The sequence below is a fragment of the Sphaeramia orbicularis genome, chromosome 9, assembly GCF_902148855.1.
Source record: "Sphaeramia orbicularis chromosome 9, fSphaOr1.1, whole genome shotgun sequence".
Taxonomy (NCBI): Eukaryota; Metazoa; Chordata; class Actinopteri; order Kurtiformes; family Apogonidae; genus Sphaeramia; species Sphaeramia orbicularis.
This window is the reverse complement of record NC_043965.1, coordinates 34,442,788-34,470,608: the sequence shown is the minus strand read 5'-3', so window position 1 is coordinate 34,470,608 and position 27,821 is coordinate 34,442,788. Positions and strand designations below refer to the sequence as shown.

The window sequence follows — 27,821 nt, the reverse complement described above, 5'->3', positions numbered from 1 at the left end:
CACTTGGAGTTGAAAGAAAAAATCAAAATGTGAGTGACAGTTATTAGAAATTGCAAAAGGTTAAAAGTACAGCAGTCTTTTCAAAGCAATGTATTGAACAGTTGTTCTTAAGGGTGAAAGATAAAATATAAAAGTCTAGTCCTGTGGTAGTTGTATCGACATTTCTGGGGTTCCCCCCCCCCCCCCAGAGGATATAAGCATAGATTAATTGTCTTGACATGAGTGACTTGACACTTAAGTTTCTGTGTCAAGTAAACACCCACGGAGCTGTTGTTGGTGGTGGCAAGTCATTTCACCGTTCTGCCTCTCAGACAAACAGCTATTACTGTTCTCTCAAACAGCCTTCACTTGAAACAGGAGTGTGTGGGGACAGTGTGAAGAAGCAGTTAACAATCTGTTGCACAAGCAAGAAAGGTGTAAAACATGGGTTTAAAATAGTTGTTGGTGTTACAGCTTCAGAAGGATGGATACACGTTTTTTTTTTATGTTGTTGGATGAGGGGGGGTTGTATCACACAGGTGTATGATGCAGATGTTGGAGAACGTGATATTTGGAAATGAATATATTAATCATACGTTGGCATTTCATATCCGTATAACAAGTTTAGTATTTTTTATAACAAATATTGAAGTCGGTTTATAGTCTGCTATGAGTCATGCACCAACATGGATTCGATGCTGATACCCATCACTATTTGTGTTTGGGGTGACAAAATCAACAACAAATAAGATGATGTTTTCTTAATGTGCTCTTTAATTTGACACTTGGATTCACCGGCGACAAATACACTATTCATCACCCACAGAATCTCACAGGATGTATGAAAATCTGTGTCCAAATTTCTGTGAATAGTGCTTCTGTTTATCCACTACAATTATGGTGGCTTGATTTAGAAATATGCCCCATGTGAAGAAAAAAAACAAAAAAAAAAACACATTACACTGAACAATGCATTATTTTAGAGGCTTTATAATGCACATATGAAACCAGAGAAATGGACAAATTGCATATGTCATTATAGTATCTAAATTTCAGGGACTAAATGAATCCTCTAATGTGTCCCCCTAATATATCCCCGGGCTTCAGGTGCATGAAACAGAGCGTGTGTACAAAAATCCCATAATTCAATTTCCCCATTGGCCTCAGTGTGGGCGCGTGCCTGTGCGCGTGCCAGTGCGAGAATTTATTATGTAACATGTTCCCAATCACATCCCCGCGTGAGTCTGAGGCATAAGGTCGCTTTAAGAGATATCTCAGTGCTACCAGGACACCTCCTACCTTCTCCTCGACCAAAAACTCTGTTGTCTCACCTGATAAGAGGAATTGCGCCAGATCCAAGAAGACGGAATACTTCGGTAAGAAACAATGGCAATCTGGTTAAACTAATAAATCGGAAGAGTGGAGGGTTTCGTTTGATTTTATTATTATTATTATTATTATTATTATTATTATTATTATTATTATTATTATTATTATTAATTAAAAAAAAAAAAAGTAAAACTGTATACACCTGTGTGGTCTTGATTTTTCTTTATGATAAATATCTGGTCTTGAGATGCGTTTTATAAGTTTTAATAACCTTCTCCCTCATGCTTTTTTTTTTTTTTTTTTTTTTTCTCTCTACTGTTAGGGTTGTACTAGTCTAATGGCTTTTATAGTTTTGTTCTTCACTTCCCGCCGGTGTGTTCTCCTTATTGATGCTAAAAGTGTATAAAAGCCGTTAAGTGGCGCGGTAAAAGTGGGCGTTCAGTGGGTTTTCAGATGGGAATGAGTGATGTGTCTCCTCTGGACAGGAGAGCAGTGAACACGCAGCGTGGCAGTACACCGGATCACACTCAGGAGTCCTGCACTATACCTGTCCGGAGCTGAGAAAGTCCTGCTCACTGCCAGAAAACACACACTAAAGGCACAAAGTGGATCCAAGGCAGCTGCGCCTCTCCAGGGTAAGATGCGCCACGGTTTCACACTTTTCATCCACCGACGCATGATTGTCTTGATGACTTCTGCATGTGCACATCCACATTTATGACCGTTTTTGTGCTATTTGGTTTAAAAAAAATGTTATTGTTGGGGGCATTTTTAAAGAAACATCACCAACGGTATCTTTTTTTGTTGTTGTTGTTTTTTTTGTTGTTTTTTTAGTCTTTACATTCTTTATGAATTTTCTGTCCGTTTTCTTCCACGTAATTTGTTAATAACTGTCACAATTTGTGCATTTTTGCTGTGCTCAGACCGTTTTTAAGAAGATCAGATAGCTCCACAACACAAAGCTATGCATCACTTTAAGTGTCCAAATACTGCCATAAATAATCCGCCTCAGAGCTGCAGGACAGAAAGCATATGAGGGTCCTTGTATTGAGAATTTTAATTGAATTCCACCTGGGTTTATGACTGTTTTCCACTTTAAAAAGATTTGTTTTCATAATTAGTGTTATTGACACTGATGAAGCCCTGCATTATCATACAACAATATTGCTCATAATGAAGAAAGCCAAGAGCAATCAATGTCCTACCTGTCAACATTTATTAACTCTAAAAATTGCTCCATTAGAAATTATTAATCCTACAAATCCGGTAGATTTTATTTTGTTTGCATAGCTTTTTTTCTAAACTAATTTCTGCTGAGCCGTGGGCAAAACATCTCAGTTAATCAGTAGTGTTTCCCCCGATGCCAGAACACATGCATAAATATGCACGTGAGCACAAAACTGCACATACTGTTCAGATGATCCTGGTCTCAGTGTAATGCAGTTTCTGTTCTGTTTTCCAGAACATTAATTTGTTGATGTCCATAAGTGCCACATGTGTGATACAATCCGGGAGGCTATTGTGAGTGTTCATTGACAATGAGAGGTGTCACCTCCTTTATGGATAAAACAGAATCCATTCCCGCTGTCTAAAGGGGAGAAAACAGTTAGAGGAAATGATTGTCTCTCAAGGAGCAGTCATTATCGCAGTTATTGTGATGGAAATTCAAATCAGTATGCCATTACAGCATGCCACAAAGTCGGGATCTATGCTGTTTTCTTGATGATATGCCATCAGCGTATCATTTCTTCTTATAGCCAGTATTCACGGAGATAGAGAGCCAGAGCTCAGCTATGCCAAACAGCTTCATGATATCTGCATAACAGTATTAATTATCCTGCTTAAAAATCTGTCTTTTTGCCAGATTGAATCTAATAATGTGCAAAGGTGAAATTGGACCACAAAATACTACAAAGAATGGCATCCAGGAGGACTTTTAATTTAAAAAAATCTGTCCTGCCGGAAGATAATCTATTTCTAATACATGCACTGAAGCAGAGACTAATGGTTTTTTTGTGCAAGTGAAGATTGATTTCTTTTCACGATACAGTTAACATCTTTAATAACTTATCTTTTTTTCTGTTCTGATGTCTCATGTCATGAATGTGTTTTCTTTTCCCTTTTTTACAGGCACTAAATGAAGACAGCTGAAGATTAAGGATGAAGGAGAGCTTTAAAAAAGCCAAAATTAACTCATGAAGTAGTTACAACAGGTGCAACACAACAAATCACTTCAATTAGACCCTGGTCTTTGAGGTAAACCCAGGAAAACCATCATGGAGCTGCAGCACAACACACATTACAACCATGCCTTGTGGAAGGAGATGCCGTTTTATCCTGACGACTGCTCGCTCTCAGTGAGCGGCACCACATTTCTGATTGTTGCTTACAGTACAGTGATGGCAGTGGGTCTCATTGGGAATTCTTGCCTCGTCTTTGTCATCACACGGCACAAGGAGATGCGCAACGTCACCAACATCCTCATCGCCAACCTGTCGTGTTCTGATATCCTCATGTGTATTGTGTGCCTGCCAGTTACCATTATCTACACTCTGATGGACCGCTGGATCCTGGGAGACGCCCTCTGTAAGCTCACTCCCTTTGTCCAGTGCATATCAGTTACCGTGTCCATCTTCTCCCTCGTCCTTATCGCCATGGAGCGCTACCAGCTCATCGTCCACCCCACTGGGTGGAAACCCATGGTGGGCCAGTCTTACTTGGCTGTCGCTGTCACCTGGATAGTGGCGTGTTTAATCTCTGTGCCTTTCCTGTCATACAGCGTCCTCGCCTTGCCTTTCCAAAACCTGAGCATCCCCTTCCCAGTCAGCGACCACTTGGTTTGCATGGAGAAGTGGCCCTCACTTGGAGAGCGACGAGCTTACACCACCTCTCTTCTCATGTTCCAGTACTTTCTCCCTCTTTTCCTCATCATGGTCTGCTACCTGCACATCTACCTCCGCCTCAGGAGGAGGAAGGACATAGTGGAGCGAAGCAAGAACACCACTCAGAAGAAAAACAAGGGGTCCACAAGGATAAATGCCATGTTAGTCGCCATAGTGGTGGCATTTGCCCTCTCCTGGCTCCCCCTCAATATCTTCAACACGGTTTTTGATTGGAACCACGAGGCCATCCCAGATTGCGGCCACGACATCATCTTCTCATTCTGCCACCTCACAGCCATGGCGTCCACTTGTGTCAACCCCATCATCTATGGCTTCCTCAACAATAATTTCCAGAAGCAGCTCAAGACCACCCTAGTGAGATGTCGCTGCTGGGGGGTGACGGAGAGATACGAGAGTGTCCCGCTCTCCACTGTGAGCACAGAGGTTACCAAGGGGTCCATCTTGAGCAATGGATCTATCACCATCAATACTTAAATCAGGGCCTTTCAGTAAAAAACAAAGAAAACCTGGGGCCTCTCCCATCTTCATTGTGCCATCCTTTAAAGTTTTTTCTTGCTTCGCTGAGTGTAAAACCGAGGTTGACATTTACAAAGTTATAAGCCTCATAATAGTGGTCCGGTGGGAGCTGAGAAAGACACTTAACCGGCATGACACTGTGTCCTCTATTTGGAACGAGCTCACATGAAAGAGGAAGTAGATAACAAAATGATGGTTCAAAGGTTGGACAACAAATGAAAACACTTTACACAAGCACTTTCACAGCTGTATATTCTATTCTTGGTGTGCTGTGGTCACATATAAAAAAGGACATGGTTTTTAATCTAGTTATTCTATGTATACATCTGTCATGTTGTATACAGGACACAGGCTTTCACCCAGAAATCATGTTTTCATTTGTATCTGATGCTTAGTCTTTGCTTTTCACTCTTTTACCTGTGTAACTATGAGTAGAGGAATCACAGGAAGAAAAGACAAAGGGTACCAGAAATGTTTCTTGTAATATTACTGATTCACGGGGATAGTATTGATGACATTGTAAAGGGATTGTAACCTGTAATGTGTTAACGATTATTGACAGAGCAGTTTACTACATAGCTGAATGAAAAGTACATTAGTGCATTAAATATGTCTCCAGGCATTTATTCAGAGGATTTATTTGCATCACAATGCTGCTCTTACTACCTGTAATGATCACAAAGTGTTTAATGATCTTTTATTGAGAACCTTGGCAAGAACATACGTTTCATGCTCCAGTATATTGTTTAGGTGTGGTGTTTTTTTCTCATAAAATGTGACATAAAACAACCATATATCAAGTGCCATAAAACAAAGTAAGAGTGGCAGTAAAGGAGGTGGTCAGGGTAGGGTTCTCCTGCTGTATATAACCTTAATAAATAAATACATGTATGGCCTGTAAAACATGTGACACAGTAATAGTCTGTGGTGTGGTTGGCAATAAAGAGCACTGTGTAGCATAGAAGATATCTCCTAGAAAACTTGTCAGTCACTTTTCTTTGTGGTATTGAATTAAAAAACATGTATTTGTCTCTTTAATAATGAAGTCTATGTTGTAATGTTTGGTTTTATTGATCATAACCTGATGTATCGTGTGAAAGTACTACACAGAATACTGATCTTGCGTAGAATTGATTTGCCTTTTACATCACAGGTCATTCATTCACATTGTTGTCAGCTTTCAAGACACAATTGATCGGTTTCCTATTAACGGCAAAGTGACTTATGCAAAGTGTTGCCCCGATGTGTTAAAACATGAGTCAATCAACACTTGAATATGGGGTGTCGATTAAAAACCACCACTTCTAAAAGCTGATTATTTTAAAACCCCTGTTCCTTCCTGAGGTCAAACTCAGTGCATTGCCTCTTACTGTGCATTATTCAGAGGGAAGTCTTAGATCACAACTCATTTTAGATGTGCTTGTAGTGTTAAATAAATCAGTGTTTTGTTTGGTGGCACTGATGTTAAACAGCACAGACGAGAGGAGGAGGGGGGGGGCTGTATGAGATATCAGCGAGACTTTGCAAAATATTTATTTCTAGAGGTCAGATGATAACTTTTGTCTGTCTCAAAAACAAAGAGAAGAAGAAGTTAAGAAAGTAATTCTCGGACGTTCTCAAGTTTGTAATATTGACAGGAGTTTAAGTGCCAGATGTTTTCCACTGTACAGGAGGCTGGATGGGATTTTAAAGGGCACTATGAAACACACGACAATACTAAACAACATTTTAACAACTATAGTTTGGCAGGTTGTGTAAAACTCTGACGTTTCAAGGGCAGTTTAGTCCTGAAGAGAGCTCTCACAGGTCCTCGTCGACATAATTGACTGTTTTCTTCAACTGCCTTGGCCTGAGATGACCATTACAAACTGCCTATCGCCTCTCCGGTCCTCACAGTTTCCTCTTCCTCTCTCACCTGTAAGCGCTCTTAAAACACAACTAAATAAGGAAGCAGTGCTCACTCTGAAATACTGGACTAAGGATACTCCAGCAGCTCTTGACGGTGGAACTTAAGTAACACCGTTTTACCCGAGTGACTGTTAAAGGACTGCATCGCCATGGTAGGAAATGAAGCTCAGACAGAGGAAAAAAAAAAAACACTTAATGAGTCTACGGGGCCAGACTCTCCTTGTCTATGGAGCAGTTCCAGAAAGATTAGCATCTTGGCTCTCTGCATTTTCATTTAGAGATTCTCATATAAGAAATCACAGGAACAACATGAACTACATAGTTGGCTGGAGATTTCCTCAAGCTGTTGTTTTGAAAATTTAATTCTCAGACACATTTTTTGCCTGGGTGCAGCTTTACTGCTGAAAGAGTGGGACATAATTTGGCCTGTTTTGCCTTGTTCTCTTATTAAGATTCACAATCAAACATAGCTCTTCAGCTCCCAAGAACAAAGCCTGTTTGTCTTTGTGTGATTACGTCTCCCTATTTAGAGAAATAAAAGAAACAGCTACTAATGAAGATGTATATAGTGTCCTTTATCAATCTTGTGCATTTCTGCATATCACATTCCTTCTTTTTGTTGTCTTCTGTACTTCAAAGAAGCCTTATTTCTTACACCATAAAAAATTAATAGGTCATAGTCATTAAAACTCGTGCAACTTTGAAACCAGTTAAAATGCATTTGTGATTGTGAACACTTATATAACCTCCTGAGACCCAACCATGACAAAGGACATTCATTTAAAAAAAAAATAAAAATAAAAAAATAAAATAAAATAAAACTTCAAATGTAGCTGATCTTTTTTTTTTTTTTTTTTGCTTCATGCTGTTTTCACTAAAGACATTTTTTCATGTAAAACAGCAGAAACTTGTACTGTTCTTGGTCTCAGGAGGATAAAACATAACACTATATCATATCCAATTAACCTTCAAAGCATGGAGATAGTGATCTACTGATCTGAAATGTTTAATAACTTTTAAACCACAAATCCTATCAATACATTGAAATACTTCAGGTAAAATGCAGTTTCTTACCTTTTCAGCAGCATCAGATATGACTCATTTGGACATGCAGATGCTCCGTAGTGAATGTGGAAACAGTCATTTTCTGCAACATTGATTACCTCCGTTAAGGAGGTTATGTTTTTGCCAGGGTTTGTTTGTTTGTCTGTCCGTTAGTGTGCAACATAACTCAAAAAGTTATGGACAGATTTTGATGAAATTTTCAGGGTTTGTTGGAAATGGGATAAAGAAGAAATGATTAAATTTTGGTGGTGATCGGGGGTGGGGGGGCCCACGGGGGGGCCCATTTCCAACAAACCCTGAAAATTTCATCAAAATCTGTCCATAACTTTTTGAGTTATGTTGCACACTCACGGACAGACAAACAGACAGACAAACAAACAAACAAACAAACCCTGGCAAAAACATAACCTCCTTGGCGTGGGGGGGGCCCGCAGGGGGGGCCACTGATCAGCCTTGGCGGAGGTCTGTGCTCTCCGAGTGCTTCTAGTTCATCAATAAAATCTATATAGTTTGACAAATGAGTGAGGTTGTAGATGTTTGTTTTTATGTTGAGTCAATACTATATTTTGCTGAAACAATCACTTTTTCCTCAAATTTCTGAACCTTTCAATTTACTCTGAGCTTTTATGAACATCTACCTGATTTTTAAATAATAAAAAATATAGGATGCGAATCTATGTCTGTAAGGATTAAAAACCTTATTTCTTACCCAAAGCAAAAACTAAGGATAGTCTTTTTGTATTCTATAGCATGTTGATGTTATTTCTAACACAAACTGACATAGAGAATCATTAACTGTAGAGATTTCAAACCAGTTAAAATACAGTTGTGACTTGCGATTTTGGTCTATATTGACTTGACAAAAAATTGTTAAAATATGTGTAAGATGTAAAAATATAAAGTAATGTCAAAGATCAGCATAAAATTTCCAAATTATAATTTAATAGTGCAAAGAAAGACCTCACATACAGTCACAGGTTCTTTTGCACTTAAAACACTTCCAAAAACCTAATTTCTTGCTCAAACCAAGCAGCTAAAGATGTTTTTTTAATTTTAATTTTGTTTAGTGTTAGAGTGTTATTTCTCATACAAATCAAGCATACAGTCATTAATTTTATGGATTTAAAACCAGTTAAAATACAGTTGTGATTTCTGTCTAAAATGACTTGACTAGAAATTGTAAAAATGTCAAATATAATGGAAAACATACTTTTGTTGTGTGTTTGCCTTTTTTTAACTCTTGATTTTTGACAGTTTTTTTAACGGATACAAAAGCAAAAAAACAGAACAAACAGGTCATGAGGTCAAGGGGTTACAAAGATGGCATTGTTTGGATGAACAACACAATTTTTACACTTAATGGTTTACAAATTTGTCTCACAGGATATGTAAACGTGTCATTTTTCCCAATGTTCTTCATCCAGTTCTTTCTGCAGTTGTATTGTGTAGGTCATCCATTCTAGTAAATGGCGATGTTTTAAAATATTGGTAAAGACAGTTATCAGTTGGCATTCCCTCTTAAGCCAGTATTTTGTAAGGGTCTTTTTACTCGCTGCCAGCAAGACCTTGAAGAGGTAAGTGTCATTCTTACTAAGACCATCAGGCTCATGACCAAGAAAGAGGGAAGTGACGCGCTGATTTTAAAACCCAAAACTTTAGAGGTGATTTTAGATATTTCCTTCCAGTAAGTCTGGATAGAGGGGCAGAACCACAAAACATGGTTGTGATCCACCATGGTTCCTCAACGTTCTCTCCAGCAGCACAGCAGTTTGCCTTTGTTTAAAGATCTAATTTCTCACTCAAGCAAAAGGATAGGAAAGGGTTTTTACGAGAACTGTTCTTGCACAAACCATAAATAGATACTACTTAACATATTATATTTGGACATAAATGTGTCTGGCCTGGTTATACGTTGTTATATAACATATCAAAATATAATGTAATGCCTTATTTTGATGCGTATAAAAAGTGTTATGAAATGATAGTTTAGTTTTGTGAGCAATGACCTCAGATGTAGTCACTGGACCGGATGCACCTTTTGTGAGTGAGAGCTAATCTTTTAGTTGCCACAGATGAAAAGGTCATGGGGAATCGTCCTGCTGCCTGTGGAATCCTAATCAATAGCATTATACATACTTACATCTGTAGACACACTGAAACAGACGGGTAACACATCCAAGGGTCAAACACATACATCACCTCAGTCGATACTGTGTTGTTCTCTTATCTGTCTATTGAACTGCTCTAATGGTTCTGGTCTAAATCAGGAGCTTCCTGGTTCATCAAATCAGTGAAAGAGATGGGTTTTGCTTGCTTTTCCAGGATGCATTTCCTTTTTTTTTTTTTTTTTCTAATTTCTCAACAGAGCAACAAAATGTTTTCAGGCCACTCAAGGTTACTCACATTTAATCATCCAAATGAACTCATGACAAAACACACCACTGTGTCTCTGCTTTGGAAATCAGTATAGAAATATGCATCACACACGTCCTCTGCATTTCCTGAAGAAACAGACGAGCACACAGACATTTCTGTATTGCATAACACGATCAGACTGGACAGCTGGGAATATGAAACCCCTGACTGGTGTCGGGTAATTTTCCCTGAGGACTGGTTTTGAAGATAGATAGATAGATAGATAGATAGATAGATAGATAGATAGATAGATAGATAGATAGATAGATAGATAGATAGATAGATAGATAGATAGATAGAGGGAGGGAGGGACGGAGGGACGGACAGACAGACAGACAGATAGATAGATAGATAGATAGATAGATAGATAGATAGATAGATAGATAGATAGATAGATAGATAGATAGATAGATAGATAGATAGATAGAGGGAGGGAGGGAGGGAGGGACGGAGGGACGGACAGACAGACAGACAGACAGATAGATAGATAGATAGATAGATAGATAGATAGATAGATAGATAGATAGATAGATAGATAGATAGATAGATAGATAGATAGATAGATAGATAGATAGAGGGAGGGAGGGAGGGAGGGAGGGAGGGACGGAGGGACGGACAGACAGACAGACAGACAGACAGATAGATAGATAGATAGATAGATAGATAGATAGATAGATAGATAGATAGATAGATAGATAGAGGGAGGGAGGGAGGGAGGGAGGGACGGAGGGACGGACAGACAGACAGACAGACAGACAGATAGATAGATAGATAGATAGATAGATAGATAGATAGATAGATAGATAGATAGATAGATAGATAGATAGATAGATAGATAGATAGATAGATAGATAGATAGATAGATAGATAGATAGATAGATGGATAGATAGATGGATGGAGGGAGGGACAGACGGACGGACAGACAGACAGACAGACAGACAGACAGACAGACAGACAGACAGACAGACAGATAGATAGATAGATAGATAGATAGATAGATAGATAGATAGATAGATAGATAGATAGATAGATAGATAGATAGATAGATAGATAATCTTGCCCTGACAATTTAGGCGCTGGCCTCTTCGTCTGACCTTCCATCTTTTTTGATTACAAGAAAAAGACAGACCTCAGCCTGCTTTAGTTGCCTGGTTACAGTTTCCTTTTGGGTTTCAATGGTTTTTCTTCAAGCTGACACAGAGCAACATGCTATTGAAAGCAGTTTATCACACGCTGACAGAGGAGCATTGCATAGCTGCAGTTATAGAAGAACCACTTGTATTTGGAAAACAGATGAACAAAACAAATGGGGAACAAAATATATCAACCCTTTTAGACTTGAATTGTTTTTTCTGAGCACACATAGCAAAAACTTTTTCATAATAATAAAACACTGACTTAGCAGGAAATGTTAAACTGTGATGTTACCATGAAAATAAATGTTTTGTGCTACATGTTAGTTATACGCTTGCTTTGACTCAAAACTGCACTTGTAAAAACATACTGCCAAACAAAAAGCAGACCAAAAGTGATTTAAAGTGTTTTTTTTTTTTTTTTTCTGGTATCCCACCATATCTTGGAGACAATTACTGTATTTTTTTATTTGTAATGAAACATTTTTATTTTGTTATTAATACTTTTACAGTTTAAGAGCTGCACAGTTTCATTTGTTTGAACACTGGTCTTGTTCTGGTTGTGCATTAAGAACATTTGCGTGTTGATACAGGGATTGATATGATAATAAATAGCATCAAAGTGTTTTTAGTGGATCTTTTGTTGAATGCATTTACACACACACTGTTGCCCATAACGTTGGAATAATTATGTTTTCAGACACATTCCTCTTTTCATTCCTATTCATACACATTAGTAACCACCACTGACCAGGTGTAGTGGTTACATACTGAGTCCCAGTTATGTTTTATCTTTCAAAAACAAGTCACATTATTACAATAATTTCATGAGGTACAAATATTTTATTCTAACGTTATGTGGAATGGTGTATGTAGGGATTCCCATGTGATATCCTCTCCATATCACATATGCAAAATAGAAAATAAAAGAAGCAGCAAAAAATATGCTTAATAGAAATTTTTATCCAACAGTCCACTTGAATCTTTTTTTTTTTTTTTTTTTTTACTGCTATGATGTACTTTAATAATGAAATACATTTTATACACACTTGAAGACTGTGGTTTACTGTATTTTTTTTAACAAGTAGCTGAGATATCATGCTAATTCATGATGTACTTTGTAAGGTTGGGATTCAAGATGTATCTTAACCCATAAAGACCCAAACATCCACTGGTGACCAAAACCATCTACTGATCTAAACTGTTTAATACATGTTGATCCATTAATCCTATCAATACATGTAAATAATTGGTGTTAAATACAGTTTGTCATCTTTTCATGGTCATCAGATATGACCCATTTGAATGTTCACAGGCTCCGTAGTTACCGTGGAAACACTGTCATCTTCTACAACATTGATTCACCAGTAAAACCCATGGAGTTGGACCAATGACAGTGGATGGAGACACTTGGTTTATGTTCAGTTAATCATTTATTTTACTTCAAATTTCTGTCTTTTTGATATATTAACCCTCAACTTTAATTTGAGTTTCAATGAACTTCTACATGATCACTAAATTAAATACAGGAAAATACCTAATTTTCATTTAACAATGCAGAACACAGAGCATGACATTAGAGTAAATAGTGATAAATAAGCTCCCTTTCTTTCTCTGCGCACATTCAGCAGCTTGTTAGAAAATTAAAACTAAAACTTGGCTTCTTCTTTCGAATTAAATCATGTCTGTCTTTCGAATCAAGAAGGAGACTGGTTTCAGCTACATTTCTGTCTATGTTGGACTATGGTGATGTCTTGTACATGCATGCCTCCACCCATAGTTCACGGTCACTGGACAGTGTGTATCATGGAGCTCTGAGGTTCATCAGCAATTTTAAATCTCTTACCCATCATTGTCTGCTTTATGATCGTGTAGGATGGTCTGAATCATTGGCGTATTTTAATTTACAAGTTTATTCTAGGTCTGCTCCCATCCTACTTTCAGACCTACATCAGTCGGAGAACCACAGACTCTTATAATCTGCGTTCTCAGGATCTTTTCTTGTTGTCTGTCCCTAAAGTTAGAACTGAACAGAGGAAAAAGGCCTTCAGGTATGCGGCCCCATTCACCTGGAATGAACTACAAAAAGACCTGAAACTGAAGGATCTGGTTTCATTGGACACTTTTAAGAGGATGCTGTGTGACTCAGAGAGGGAGATATCTGGCTGCAGATGTTCTACCGATGCACTTTTGTCTACATTTCATGAGCACTTTTTGAGTTGACTTTGGAAGGTTTGACTTGTCTATGTGCTTTTGATGTATTCGTTTTATGTATGGAAGTCTGTCTGTAACTATTTAATGTACTGCTGCCCGTCTTGGCCAGGACACGCTTGAAAAAGAGATTCTTAATCTCAGTGAGGTTTTCCTGGTTAAATAAAGGTAAAAAAAAAAAAAAAAAAAAAAAAAAAAAAAAAATTAAAGTTAAACATAGAGAAAAGACTTTTTTGGGGGAATTACCACAAAAGTAGCACTGGGTCTTTATGGGTTAAGGAGATTGAACTGAATATTTTTGAGAACCCTGCTTTAAACAAATGTCCACCTTGGAGAAAAGACACTAATTAATGTATAAAAGTCACCAGAATATAATAAATGAAGGGTCTGATACTCAAAATTTCCCTTGGGGCAGACCCCCTGCACCCCTTTTATAAGTGTCCCTGGATGGTTGCTGCTCCATGGGTGGGGTTGTCCAATCAGAGGTGCAGCCCTACAGTCCTATTTCACAGGAAATATATAAACATGAACATGGCTGTTTTTCATTAAATTATCTGTTGGTACTCTGTTGTTGTGCATCTTGGCACACTTGGAACAAAACCGTCATTAATATAATTAGCTAAAAATGTCCTCTTCCTTTGATGAACCGTCAAAAATGCCAGAATCTACAAGCATCAAACTCATTCCATTTATTAGACTCTGTTGGCACAGCTCAGGTAATGGCCTCATGTCCCCTTTTGTTACTTCAGTCTGTTCAGGTTTGGTCTAAGTGTGATTAATTAGAGGTAACCTTGCAGACGTTGAAGCTGTGGGAGTCTGTGTCTCCAACAGGTATTTTCCTGATTACAGAGATCCAATACTCTTGTCTAAGTTTATTTCTTAATCACAAAGTCCGAAAGCTTGGATGTTTCTATTTTAACCCATAAAGACCCAAACAGACGCTGACGACCAAAACCATCCACTGATCTAAAATGCTTAATAATCTCTGAACCAATAAATCTGCTAATCCATGTAAATAGTTGGTGTAAAATAAAGTGTATTATCTTTTTTATGGTCATCAGATGTGACCCATTTGGATGTTCAGAACCTCCATAGTGAACCTCAAGCACCATCATCTTCAACAACATTGATTCACCAGTAAAACTCATGGAGTTGGATCAGTGACAATGGATGGAGACACTTGGTTTATGTTCAGTTAATGATAGATTTGACTGAAAAAGTAACTTTTTTTCAGTTTTCTCCATTTCTTATATAATAACCCTCAACTTTAATCGGAGTTTTTATGAACATCTACATCACAGGTGTCAAACATGCATGCTAGCCCGGGGGTTCAATCTGGCCCGTAGGATGAATTTGTGAAATGCAGAATTTACACTGAAGAAATTGTCGATCAATGGTGTAAAAATCATTTTAATTCAGGTTCCACATATAGACTAATAAGATGTCAGTTGAATCAGACCAGTAAAATATTATCATAATAACCTTTAAATAACGACAACTGCAGACTTTATCTTTGTTTTAGTGTAAAAAAGTAAAATTACACGAAAGTGTTTATATTAACAAACAATGTACATGTATTTTTTTAAACAAAAAATGTGAATAACCTGAATATAAACATCCTGCAATGTCTTAAGTGACGTAAATGCAATTTTACCAATATTCTGGCTTTTACTTAATGTTTTGTGTATTTGTAATTGTAATGTAAGTTGTAATGCACATGTATAAATGATAAATTGATAAAACGAGGCATAATATTGTTAAAATTGCACTGGTTTTTCTTAAGACATTTCAAGTTGTTCATGTTATTCAGATTTTTAAGGAAACGTTGTAGATGTAAACATTATCATAATGTAATTTTACTTATTTCATTGTTCTTATTTTACCGTTCTGGCCCACTTGAGATGATATTGGGGTGAATGTGGCCCCTGAACTAAAGTGAGTTTGACACCCCTGATTTACATGATCAGTGAATTAAATATCAAAAAATATGTGATTATCACAGAAAAAAATGCAAAATACAGAGGATAATATTATAATAAATGCTGTTAAATCGCTTAAGAAAAGTAGCATATAGAGAAAAAAATATTTTGGAACTGCCACAAAAGTAACACAGGGTGTTTATGGGTTAATGCTTTAAAAATAATGGGTGACGTTCCTCGCTGCAGCTACTGTTTCTGATATGATGACTTTGACTTTATAATGGATGGTAGGTGGACACAGACCTATCATGCAGGACTTTATCAATCTTGAGTAAATATTTTATGTCCTACTTCTTCCTCTCCTTATCAAATCACTTTCAATAAAGGACAATACTTGACCCATATGGTTGGGTGTACGCTCAATGACAGTAGCTACAATTTCATCAACAAGATGAAGTTCACAGAAGCGATATTCTGTTCTGTGTGTTTGCACAGTGGCAGAAAGCTTGAATTACTTTGAAAAATACTCTTTCCATTCAAGATAAGAGTACTACCACTCCGTATGCTACTCAGCAGGATATTACAGGCTGCTATATCACTGTCAAATCTCCATGATGAATGCACTTGGATTTGTTTTTCAGTTTGCTTAAATACCATACACTATTGGCAACCGCTCACATATCGCTTGGTCAAATAATTTTCATGCTTCAGCGTATTCAACCATAAACTCTTTTATAATCCAGAAGAGATTGTGGAGTGTTTGTGAAAAAAAAAAAAAAAAAAAAACAGGCGCGCAATGAGCTAATACACTGTAATAAATTAACCAAAGACACATGTCCTCATGCTGAACAAACACAATAAAATAAAGTAAATGGTGTATAAATACTGCCTGATGCAGCCTCCAGCAAAAGACTGAAGAAAAGAACTTAAAAGCAATCAGAGGGATTGTATGACTTCTACAAAGCCTCAATTTTATGGCTAATTATTTTGTTAATGTACTAAATATTTGAGATATTAAAGCTACAATAGTGTGCAGACTGTATGTGATGTACTTTATTTTCAAGCTGTTCTCTAGTGTCCTCTTCTGGTTGAATATGGAAGTAATCCTCCTGAGACCCAGTACAGTACAAGTTTCAGCTGTTTTGGAAGAAAAAATTGTCTTGAGTAAAAACAGCATGACACACCATTTTATTATTATTATTATTATTATTATTATTATTATTATTATATATTTTTATTATTTTAATTTTTATTTATTTTTGTATTTTTGTATTTTTTTCAATAAATGTCCATTGCAGTGAAGAGCGGTAGAAAAAAAGAGCTGGGTCTTAGGAGGTTAATGTTACTAGCCAGAACAACTTGCATTGAAGTGATTATTTCACATTAAAAAAAAAACAAAAAACATGTAATCCCTCCTTCTCTCATTTACTTCTACTAAGAATTTACCATATACATGGATTGTAATTTTTTTATTTATTTATTTTTACTAACATAAAACTAACTTCATTATAAATAAAACGATACAATTATGCAAAATTAACAGCTTCATAGACACATGGACACATCTGTCCAGTACAGTATAATGTTATTATATTATAATACTTATACTATACTATTATACTTATCATTACACCTTAGGCCAGTGTTTTTCAACCTTGGGGTCGGGACCCCACCTGGGGTTGCCTGGAATTCAAATGAGGTCGCCTGAAATTTCTAGTAATTGAAATAAATGAATAAATGAAAGAATAAATAAATAAATAAATAAATAAATAAATAAATAAATAAATAAATAAATAAATAAATAAATAAATAAATAAAATATATGGTGAGTTGACAGAGACAATCCCAATCCATAAAGACATGACAAACTGTGAAGCTAAAACTGAAGCACTGTGATACTGTTTATCTTTCAAATGTTCATTGTGGTCGGTTTCAGATGCTGCAGCTCTTTCATAATTCATAGTTTGAGTTCTTGTTTGTTCAGTATTAATTGTCAGCCTTGTACATACAAGCTGGACTGACTGTACATATCCTGACCAAGGAAAATCAAATTCTCACTTTATGCAGTAATCTACACCTGGCTTTTCTGCCTCCGTCCATAATTATATACATTATATAGACTACATGTCATCTAAAATTAATATTTACTTGCAACATAGCAAACTATTACATGATCAAAAACAAATTAATTTCAGCAAAAAAAGGTTGGGAACCACCAATGTAATCCCTCCTTCTCTCATTTACTTCTACTAAGAATTCACCATATACAACTAAAACATATTATTTTCTTTTTTTTTTTTTTTTTCCAAACATAAAACCAATTTCATCACAAATAAGATGACACAATTATGCAAAATTAACACCTTCATAGACACATGGACACATCAGTTCATCATTACACCTTAGACCAATAGAAAAGGTATTCAGCAAAAACACAGTGAGGAGACTCAACCACATAATAAGAAGGCATTAAAAGGGTGTTGTCCTTTCTATCTACATCTCCTGCTCTCAGAATAATTGTTGTTACGTCATAAAAGATTGCTGGTCAACAGTAGCGCAGTTTGAGTGTTCTTTTTCACCAGAGTGGTGGTGGTGAAGAGGTGAGTAATCTTCAGTAATGATTTACATTCGCTCCATTGTGAATTACTGCTCAGGACAGACCTACAGGTATCCTTATGGACTTCCAATGCCCAGGAAGCCTTTATACCAGGGGTGTCAAACTCATTTTAGTTCAGGGGCCATTTTCAGCTAAATTTGATCTGAAATGGGCCGGACCAGAAAAATAATAACATAATAACCTATAAATAATGACACCTCCAAATTTTTGTCTTTGTTTTAGTGTAAAAAAAAAAAACATTAAATTATGAAAATATTTACTTTTATAAACTATCAAAAAAAAAAACAACAAAAAAAAAAAACAACTGAAATTTAAATTAAAAAACGTAAGAAAATTTAGTGCAATTTTAACAATATTATTCCTCAACTTATCATTTCTACATGTGCATTATGAATCAGATCTACAAAGACACTAAACACTGAGAAACAGGCAGAAAAATTGTTCAAATTGTACTTAATTTTCTTTAGACATTTCAGGTTGTTCATACACTATATTGCCAAAAGTATTGGCTCACCCATCCAAATAATCAGAATCAGGTGTTCCAATCACTTCCATGGCCACAGGTGTATAAAATCAGGCACCTAGGCATGCAGACTGCTTTTACAAACATTTGTGACAGAATGGGTCGCTCTCAGGAGCTCAGTGAATTCCAGCGTGGAACTGTGATAAGATGCCACCTGTGCAACAAATCCAGTCGTGAAATTTCCTGGCTCCTAAATATTCCACAGTCAACTGTCAGCTGTATTATAAGAAAGTGGAAGTGTTCGGGAACGACAGCAACTCAGCCACGAAGTGGTAGACCACGTAAACTGACGGAGTGGGGTCAGCGGATGCTGAGGCGCATAGTGCGAAGAGGTCGCCAACTTTCTGCAGAGTCAATCGCTACAGACCTCCAAACTTCATGTGGCCTTCAGATTAGCTCCAGAACAGTGCGCAGAGAGCTTCATGGAATGGGTTTCCATGGCCGAGCAGCTGCATCCAAGCCATACATCACCAAGTGCAATGCAAAGCGCCGGATGCAGTGGTGTAAAGCACGCCGCCACTGGACTCTAGAGCAGTGGAGGCGCCTTCTCTGGAGTGACCAATCGCGCTTCTCCATCTGGCAATCTGATGGACGGTCTGGGTTTGGCGGTCGCCAGGAGGATGATACTTGTCGGACTGCACTGTGCCAAGTGTAAAGTTTGGTGGAGGGGGAATTATGGTGTGGAGTTGTTTTTCAGGAGCTGGGCTTGGCCCCTTAGTTCCAGTGAAAGGAACTGGGAATGCTTCAGCATACCAAGACATTTTGGACAATTCCATGCTCCCAACTTTGTGGGAACAGTTTGGAGCTGGCCCCTCCCGCTTCCAACATGACTGTGCACCAGTGCACAAAGCAAGGTCCATAAAGACATGGCTGACAGAGTCTGGTGTGGATGAACTGGACTGGCCTGCACAGAGTCCTGACCTCAACCCCATAGAACACCTTTGGGATGAATTAGAGCCCAGACTGAGAGCCAGGCCTTCTGTCCAACATCAGTGTGTGACCTCACAAATGCGCTTCTGGAAGAATGGTCAAAAATTCCCATGAACACACTTCTAAACCTTGTGGACAGCCTTCCCAGAAGAGTTGAAGCTGTTATAGCTGCAAAGGGTGGACCCACGTCATATTGAACCCCATAGACTAAGAATGGGATGGCACTGAAATTCATATGCGAGTCAAGGCAGGTGAGCAAATACTTTTGGCAATATAGTGTATTTGTTCAGGTTATTCACATTTTAGTGTTACAGGATAGTTTGTAAATGTAAATATTTTCATAATTTAATGAAACAATTTAAAATTTAATTTGCACTAAAACAAAGAAAAAAAATTTAAGTTGTTAATTCTAGATTTTTTTGGCTTAATTCAAGATTTTTTTTTTACTTAATTGAAGAATTTTTTTTTTGGCTTAATTCAAGATTTTTATTTAACTTAATTGAAGATTTTTTTGGCTTAATTCAAGATTTTTTTTTTACTTAATTGAAGATTTTTTTTTTTTTTTTTTTTGCTTAATTCAAGATTTTTTGCTAAATTTGAGATTTTTTTTGGCTTAATTGAAGATTTTATTTACTTAATTGAAGATTTTTTTTGGCTCAATTCAAGATTTTTTCCTTAATTCAAGCTAATTTTTTTTTTTTGCTTAATTCAATTCAAGACTGTTGAATTTTTGCACTTGGCAAAAACATCCCAGGGGCTGAACTAGACTCTTTGGCATTTGGCCCCTGGGCCGCATGTTTGACACCCCTGCTTTATACCTTCAACTATGTCAATGTTAAATCAAATCAGTTGAAATTGTCTGTAATTCCTGGTTGTAACACTTTGCTTGTTGGGAGATATATTTTTGACTGTGTCTTTTGTGGTGAAATGAATCAATGAATTAATGAATGATCTAACTCAGGGGTGTCAACCATATGGCCCATGGACCAAAACTGGCCCGTCAAAGGTTCCACTCTGGCCCTAAAGTGGGGTATACACATAAGGATTTTCTAAATCTGAAGAGATTTTTGTCTGTTACAGACCCTAGACATGAAGATAAAAAATCAGGGATTGAACAGTTTTGCTCGTACTGTAAGTGGTGTGTTTTAATAGTCACAGCACACCACACACATAACAATTCTATCCCTCCACCGATCTGCAATCTAATCCTCCAAGCCAGAAATCTTGCATGATCAAACATGATCTAACAAAAACGAAGAAGAAGAAGCATAGCAACAACCGGAAAACACAGCATGCAACCTGAGGGGACGAGGGAATGAAGGTGTTCTTGGGACTATTTTTGACGGAAAAATCCCAAATTTCTGAGGTCCACTGAACTTTATGTTTCAGTTCAGCTATGCTTGTTTTTATTTTCTCCTGCTTCCTCATTCCTCAGTCAGCTCACTTCTTGATTGGTTAAATTTTGTCCTACATCACAGTTCACGGAGTCATGACTCAGGAGACGTTGGCTTATGGTCGTAAATATTGAACAAGTTTAATATTTACGATTGTCAAAACCGACCCTTTTCAGAGCCGATTATCGAGTCAAATTCATTCTTAACACACCTCAGACCACAGGATAATCTTACAGGATGATGTTACAAGACATAAGATAATCTGGCGTTTGCCATCCTTGGTTGGGAGGGGGAAATGGGGAAAATAACAGCCCGATTATCTTTATGTGTGTACCCCGCTAAAGGATAAAAACATTAACAGTCAAAGGTTTCAAAGTCATTTTAATTCAACTACACTAACAACTACAAATTCCAAAATCCAAAATTTGAACAATATAATACCTGTTACTAAATGTTTTGGGCTGCTTTGATCTGTGATGCACATGTATGAATAAGTTGAGGCATAATATTGTTGAAATTACACTTATTTTTCAGGAGAAATGTCAGACTGTTTATGGTTGTTCATGTTTTTAACTTTTTTTGTGAAAGGGTAGTTTGCAGATGTAAACATTTTTCATAATTTAATTTTATATCTTTGCACTAAAACAAAGGTAAAACATTTGGACTTGTAATTATTTACAAGATATTATGTAATTATTTTACTGGTCTGGCTTGAGATCAAGATTTGGCTCCATGCAGCCCCTGATCTAAAATGAGTTCGACACCCCTGCTTTACGTTATTACACCTTCAGTTTAGGAATATCACCTGATCATCTGTTCATGAAAAAATTTATGAACACAGAGGTTTATAAACAACAGGATACATATAAATTCCAAAATATATATCATAATGTTAACAAATCCTTATTAAATTATGCTCAAACATTAAATCTAACCTTTATCAAGATTGAAAGGCACTGTTTTCCCATCAAAATGTCCTGGACTGTGTATAATATTTTCCAACATCCTGATTTAAAAACTCACTAAATGTTATTAGCTACAATAAAAATGCAGTGTTAATAATAAGCACAATAACCACAACAGTGTTCACATGCTCATGATCATTTATTAAAGAATCAAATAGTTTTCATTTTTTATATGTTCCTTGTCCATTTTCTGTCACAGAGCCCTAAAAGAGAAGAAGAAAGAGAAAATATGATATTAATGAGGGTAAAATTAAACTAAACAGACATACCATGAAACCTCTGAGAGTTTTGACAGAATCAACCGTTTATCAAAAGAAAAGCACAAAAACTGGAAACACTTACTAACAGTCCTTTCATTCTGTAAATTTTGGCCAACTGTGATTCCTCTGCACAGCCCACAGTACTGCAGGGTGTGTCCACATGTGGAAACCGTTCCACTCTCTGTGGAGGAAAATAACTCAGTGGATTTGCTAAACAGAGAGCAGGGTAAGGAGAGAAGAACCACGGGATAAGATAAGATAAGATAAGATAAGATAAGATAAGATAAGATAAGATAAGATAAGATAAGATAAGATAAGATAAGATAAGATAAGATAAGATAAGATAAGATAAGAAAGGACTTTATTGATCCCACCTTGGGGAAATTGCACAGTTGACAGCAGCAAATACAAAAATAAAGTGCAGGGAGGATAGAAAAACAGAAATGTCCACATGTGAAACAGAAATTATTCAGAGAAGAAAGAAAAAATCTGCTATTTATGTGAATTTAGAGTTAAATTTAAATATTATATACATATTTGCATTATGGTGGCAAATCTGCACTAAATGAAAATAGACCAGCAATCTTTTGTACCAGAGTAAAGGTAAGATAAGATAAGATAAGATAAGATAAGATAAGATAAGATAAGATAAGATAAGATAAGATAAGATAAGATAAGATAAGATAAAACAAGACAAGATAAGATAAGATAAAACAAGACAAGATAAGATAAGATAAGATAAAACAAGACAAGATAAGATAAGATAAAACAAGACAAGATAAGATAAGATAAGATAAAACAAGACAAGATAAAATAAGATAAGATAAAACAAGATAAGATAAGATAAGATAAGACAAGACAAGACAAGACAAGATAAGATAATATAAGATAAGACAAGATATGATAAGACAAGATAAGATAAGATAAAACAAGACAAGATAAGATAAGATAAGATAAGACAAGATATGATAAGACAAGACAAGACAAGATTCCCCCCGTGGGGAAATCTCACAGTTAACAGTTGCAACATACAACAAGCAAGTGCAGAGAAAAAGACAAGTAGAAAAACAAAAATAAGCAAAAAAATAATAATAATAATAATAATAATATGAAGAGAAAAATAAGAAATTTGGTATTTATATGAAGAGTTATATATAACTATAGAATTAGAATTAAAGTTAAATATTATTTACATTGTCACATCATGTGTATGTGTGTGTGTATGTGTATGTGTGTGTGTGTGTGGGGGGGGGGGGGTACTGAGAACTAAGTAATACAAATACTTACACTTCCAAAGGTGTCTGACAGACTGCTGAGCTCCCTCTTCCCTCCTGGGTTCAGTCCATAGGACCAGTGCTGACAGAGGCTCTGCGGCACCATCAAACCCAAAAGAAGGAGCACCAGAGCTGAGGTCTTCAGAGCCATTCTGAGGAGGACAGAAATGTGGCAATACACTCTATTTTCATGTCCTAAGTAAAGTACAAATGACAGTCTTACTTATTACCACATGTCTACATCAATTTGGTTAAACAGTTTTACCTCCTGTGGAAAAAGCAGGGAGTTTCTCTTTGCTGTTGTCTGATGTCCCTTGTGAATGCTACTGCACTGTTTATCATGCTTTATATAAGACAAAACCTTCGCTGTAGGTGGTAACAAAACAGGATTAAGCAACATTTACTGGCAACCTGCAGAGGAGTTAAAAAGGTTACACGTAGCCTGTGATTAATGCCCCTCAAAAAAAGGAAAAGTTGGATACATTGGCCGGCCCAAAAAAAACAAACAAACAAAAAATCCCCAATTGGATTTAACTAAATAAATAGTTCAGACCAGTCCACTGGCTAATTACTGCAGTAATTAATATGTTTCTTTTGGATGAGGAGCATCTCATTCCTTAAACAACCACCACTTTGATAAAGTACATAAAGACTGGACTGTGTTTCAGTGAAAAAAGATCATGTCGTCTGATAATTCTGGGCTGACCCTGTTCTAGTGAAAAGAGAAGCAGATGAAGTGATTACCCATCATGCCTAGCGCCTACAGTATAAGCCCATGGGGGCAGTGTTATGATCTGGGGTTGGTTCAGTTCCCTAATGACACTGGTCTATTCCAAGTTGACAATGCCAGGACTTTTCATGCTCAAATTGTGAAGGAATAGTTCAGGGAGAATGAGACATCATTCAGTCCCTCCAGGAATTCACGATGTTGCGATCGCAACTATTAACGCAAATTCAACCAATCACCGCAAATTCTGCGCGGCTCTGCAATTTCGTCCAATCACCAAGAATTTTCCGCAAATTTGACTAATCACCTTAGCCCCCTTTCACCCACCCCTGTCTATGTGACATGTACACATCAACACGTTCACTTCCTTGTTGACGGTTGAGAAGATGAAGACGTGCGATTCAAAACACCCATATTTACCGACAAATATCACTGCCAAAGTTCGTGCAAGTCAGTTTCCAGATGTGTTAAACAAAAGCGGTATATACTGTTCTGCACTGCCTGCAATACTGTGGTGGAACACGAACGAAAGTGGACGCTCCACAGACACTTTTCAACCACAAAACATGCAGGAGAACAGCTGAAACTGGAAGAGGACAGATGAGATTGGCTGGCGTTCTGTGACGCTGCGCTCTCATTGGCTGACGTTCTGTGACGTTATGCTCTCACTGGCTGGCGTTCTGTGATGTTGCGCTCTCATTGGCTGATGTTCCGTGATGCTGTGCTCTCATTGGCTGGTGTTCCGTAACGCTGCACTCTCATTGGCTGATGTTCCATGACGCTGCGCTCTCATTGGCTGGTGTTCCGTGACGCCGCGCTCTGATTGGCTGGCGTTCTGTGATGTTGCGCTCTGATTGGCTGGCATTCTGTGACGCTATGCTCTCATTGGCTGGCATTCTGTGACACTGCAGTCTCATTGGCTGACTTTCTGTGATGCTCCGCTCTCATTGGCTGGTGTTCTGTGACGCTGCACTCTCATTGGCTGGCGTTCTGTGACGCTGCGCTCTGATTAGCTGACGTTCTGTCAACCTCCACTCTGATTGGCTGGCGTTCTGTGATGCTCCGCTCTCACTGACTGGCGTTCCGTGATGCTCCACTCTCATTGGCTGTCGTTCTGTGATGCTCTGCTCTGATTGGCTGGTGTTCTGTGACACTGCGCTCTCATTGGCTGGTGGTCTGTGATGCTACACTCTCATTGGCTGGCGTTCTGTGATGCTGCGTTCTCATTGGCTGACGTTCTGTGACGCTCCGCTCTGATTGGCTGACATTCTGTGATGCTACGCTCTCATTGGCTGCTCAAAACAAATAAATGAATGAATGAAAAAAAGCCTGTTTTGTTTAAAATCATGGCTTCCTGGTGCTTTTTAAGGCTAAAAACTCAAAAAAGACTGTTCTAGGTAATTTGCAAATGCAAATTCCTGTGACTTTAATAAAAGAAGCCTCAAATCATCACAACTTTCACCGCAATGTTTTGGAAAAGCTGCCGCAAAATCAGGCATTTTAGGCCGCAACAATCAAAAAAAAAAATCCTGTCAAATCCTGGAGGGACTGATCATTGTCACACATGGACTGGACACCACAGCAGGGCCGTGCAGAGAGCTATAAAGGGGCAGGGGCTCAAACTTCCAAAAGGGCATATGAAAACAAATAACCACCAATTACAAAGTTCACATTTATGACAATATGACAAAGGGTAGTTCAACAAAGTTCACATGTAGCAACAAGCAACATTATTAATCCACAGCAAGTCAAAGATTGACCAAATGGTCCAGATCAATGTCCTCAGTACTGGGTGTGTCCTCCCTGAGCCCTAACACAGGCTGTGCACCTTCTGCGCACACTCTGGATTCACCTCCTGATCCTATCTGGGGGATGTTGTCCCACTCTTCCTGAAGGGCCTGGATGAGCATCTGGCGATTGCCAGGTGCTGGACGCCTAGCATACACGGATCTACAAAGAATATCCCACAGATGTTCAGTGGGATTGAGATCTTTGACTTGCTGTGGATTAATAATGTTGTTTGTTTCTAAATGTGAACTTTGTTGAACTACCCTTTGTCATATTTTACATTATCCTCTGGATACTCATCCACTCTTCTGTTGTTTGTTGTATTTTGAATTTTTTTTCATATTTAATAAAATGGTGTGAAATAGCATCACATAGAATATGTGATAAATTTCTTTTGATGTTCAGTTTCTATATAAGTGGAAATAAAGATGTAATGTGTAGAAGTTTTTGTGTGTTAATACCCTGCAAAAATCTAAATCTTACCAGGTGTATTTTTCTCATTTCTAGTCAAAATATCTCATCACACTTAAAATAAGACAAAATCACCTAAAGAGTAACTTTTCAGTGAGATATAAGAACTTGATTTTAGACAATAGATCTGGAAAATCTTATTTCAAGACATCTTAATTAAGAGCATTTTCACTTGTTCCATTGGCAGATTTTTTTTTTTTGCTTAATTCAAGATTTTTTTTGCTCAATTCACCAAAAAAATCTGCCAATGGAAGAAGTGAAAATTATCTTGGTAAGATTCCTTGAAATAAGATTTTCTAGATCTATTGTCTAAAAATAAGTTCTTTTATCTCCCTTACAAGTTACTCTGTAGGTGATTATGTCTTATTTTAAGTGTGATGAGATATTTTGACTAGTAAATGAGAATAATACACTTGGTAAGATTTGGATTTTTGCAGTGTAAGTCCAAGATAAATTCTTCAAAAAAAATATGTTAAATTATGTATAAAAGCATGACAGTGAATGTTAATAACTAGAAATACCTTCATTTTACATCTGGTTTTACACCTCCTTTTACAGTGAAACATTGAATATTTAGTTTCTTTTCATTATGGGACATATTTATGATGATATTTAGGTTTTCCACACTTAAGAAATAACCATGTAGAGGAAGTGTTAACCCAAGCCAAACCATTTAACATTACATGATAATAATAAAGTTTATATTGTAGTATTTATAGCTGTATCATTTAATATTGACCAGGTTGATGGGAATATTTGTAGAGGTTTGTGGTTATTTCAAATAAGATTCACTCAAGATGTTCGAGACACGGATATTACGATAATCGATCCAGCAGTTTCTGAAACAAAAGCAGAAATGTCAAAGTGTTGGCACTGATGAAAGAGTCGGGGGATTTTACATAAGTTTTATGACTCTTGTACACCAAAAGGGCCGGATTTAGGTATTGGATGAGAAGACGACTTGGATGTGTTTTCTTTTTATGCAGTTTTATATTGGTTTAGCAGAATTTAATTACTTCCCCACATTTTTAACCCATTAAGACCCAGTGGTACTTTTATGGCAGCTTCTAAATGATTTTTTTCTCTCTTTTTAACATTTCTCATGTGATTTATCACCATTTATTATAATAAAAACCTCTGTGTTTTGCATTTTTCAGTGTAAATCACTTCCTTTACCCTATATTTAATTTACTGATCATGTAGATGTTCATTAAAGCTCAGAGTAAACTTAAAGGTATTATGCAAAAACACAGAAAACTGAAGAAAAAGTGACTGTTTCAGCAAGTGAGGACTATTACCATGTGTTACAATTTTGCGGCTAAAACTCAACAGTTTATGGAAATAAAACAGAAGCAGATCTGTGTGAGTGCTTCAGCAGGACTCAGACTCAGGTGGGCACCAGCTGTTACAGTGGGCTAGTCTGGGAGCTCATTCCATAATGTGACGATGATATTGAATTATTTACTCACTTACGATCGGTTTTTGGCCCCAAA

General features: G+C 37.1%; 2 protein-coding genes and 1 long non-coding RNA gene across 5 annotated transcripts; 2 read left to right on the top strand and 1 right to left on the bottom strand.

Moving 5' to 3' along the window:
* Nucleotides 1-1,230: 1,230 nt before the first annotated feature.
* npy8br (neuropeptide Y receptor Y8b) lies at nucleotides 1,231-5,765 on the top strand. 3 transcript variants are annotated; one of them, XM_030144382.1, is made up of 3 exons: nucleotides 1,231-1,355; nucleotides 1,802-1,943; nucleotides 3,439-5,765. In XM_030144382.1, the coding sequence occupies exon 3, from the start codon at nucleotides 3,585-3,587 to the stop codon at nucleotides 4,683-4,685; it is 1,101 nt and encodes a 366-aa protein (XP_030000242.1). In that variant the 5' UTR covers nucleotides 1,231-1,355; nucleotides 1,802-1,943; nucleotides 3,439-3,584; the 3' UTR covers nucleotides 4,686-5,765. The 3 variants fall into 3 exon arrangements, with proteins under 3 accessions (XP_030000242.1, XP_030000241.1, XP_030000240.1); XM_030144381.1 differs by having other exon boundaries at nucleotides 1,797-1,943; XM_030144380.1 differs by having other exon boundaries at nucleotides 1,794-1,943.
* Nucleotides 5,766-8,984: 3,219 nt separating this feature from the next.
* On the top strand, nucleotides 8,985-26,721 carry LOC115426335 (uncharacterized). The gene is made up of 3 exons (XR_003936328.1): nucleotides 8,985-9,145; nucleotides 9,712-9,716; nucleotides 26,702-26,721. It is a non-coding gene; the product is annotated as an uncharacterized LOC115426335 (long non-coding RNA).
* On the bottom strand, nucleotides 21,929-23,714 carry LOC115426334 (progonadoliberin-1-like). Its single transcript, XM_030144383.1, has 4 exons — nucleotides 23,608-23,714; nucleotides 23,356-23,494; nucleotides 22,151-22,249; nucleotides 21,929-22,011 (listed from the first exon to the last, which is right to left on the bottom strand). Exons 1-4 carry the CDS (start codon nucleotides 23,682-23,684, stop codon nucleotides 21,970-21,972), a joined length of 357 nt encoding a protein of 118 aa, XP_030000243.1. The 5' UTR covers nucleotides 23,685-23,714; the 3' UTR covers nucleotides 21,929-21,969.
* Nucleotides 26,722-27,821: the final 1,100 nt, after the last annotated feature.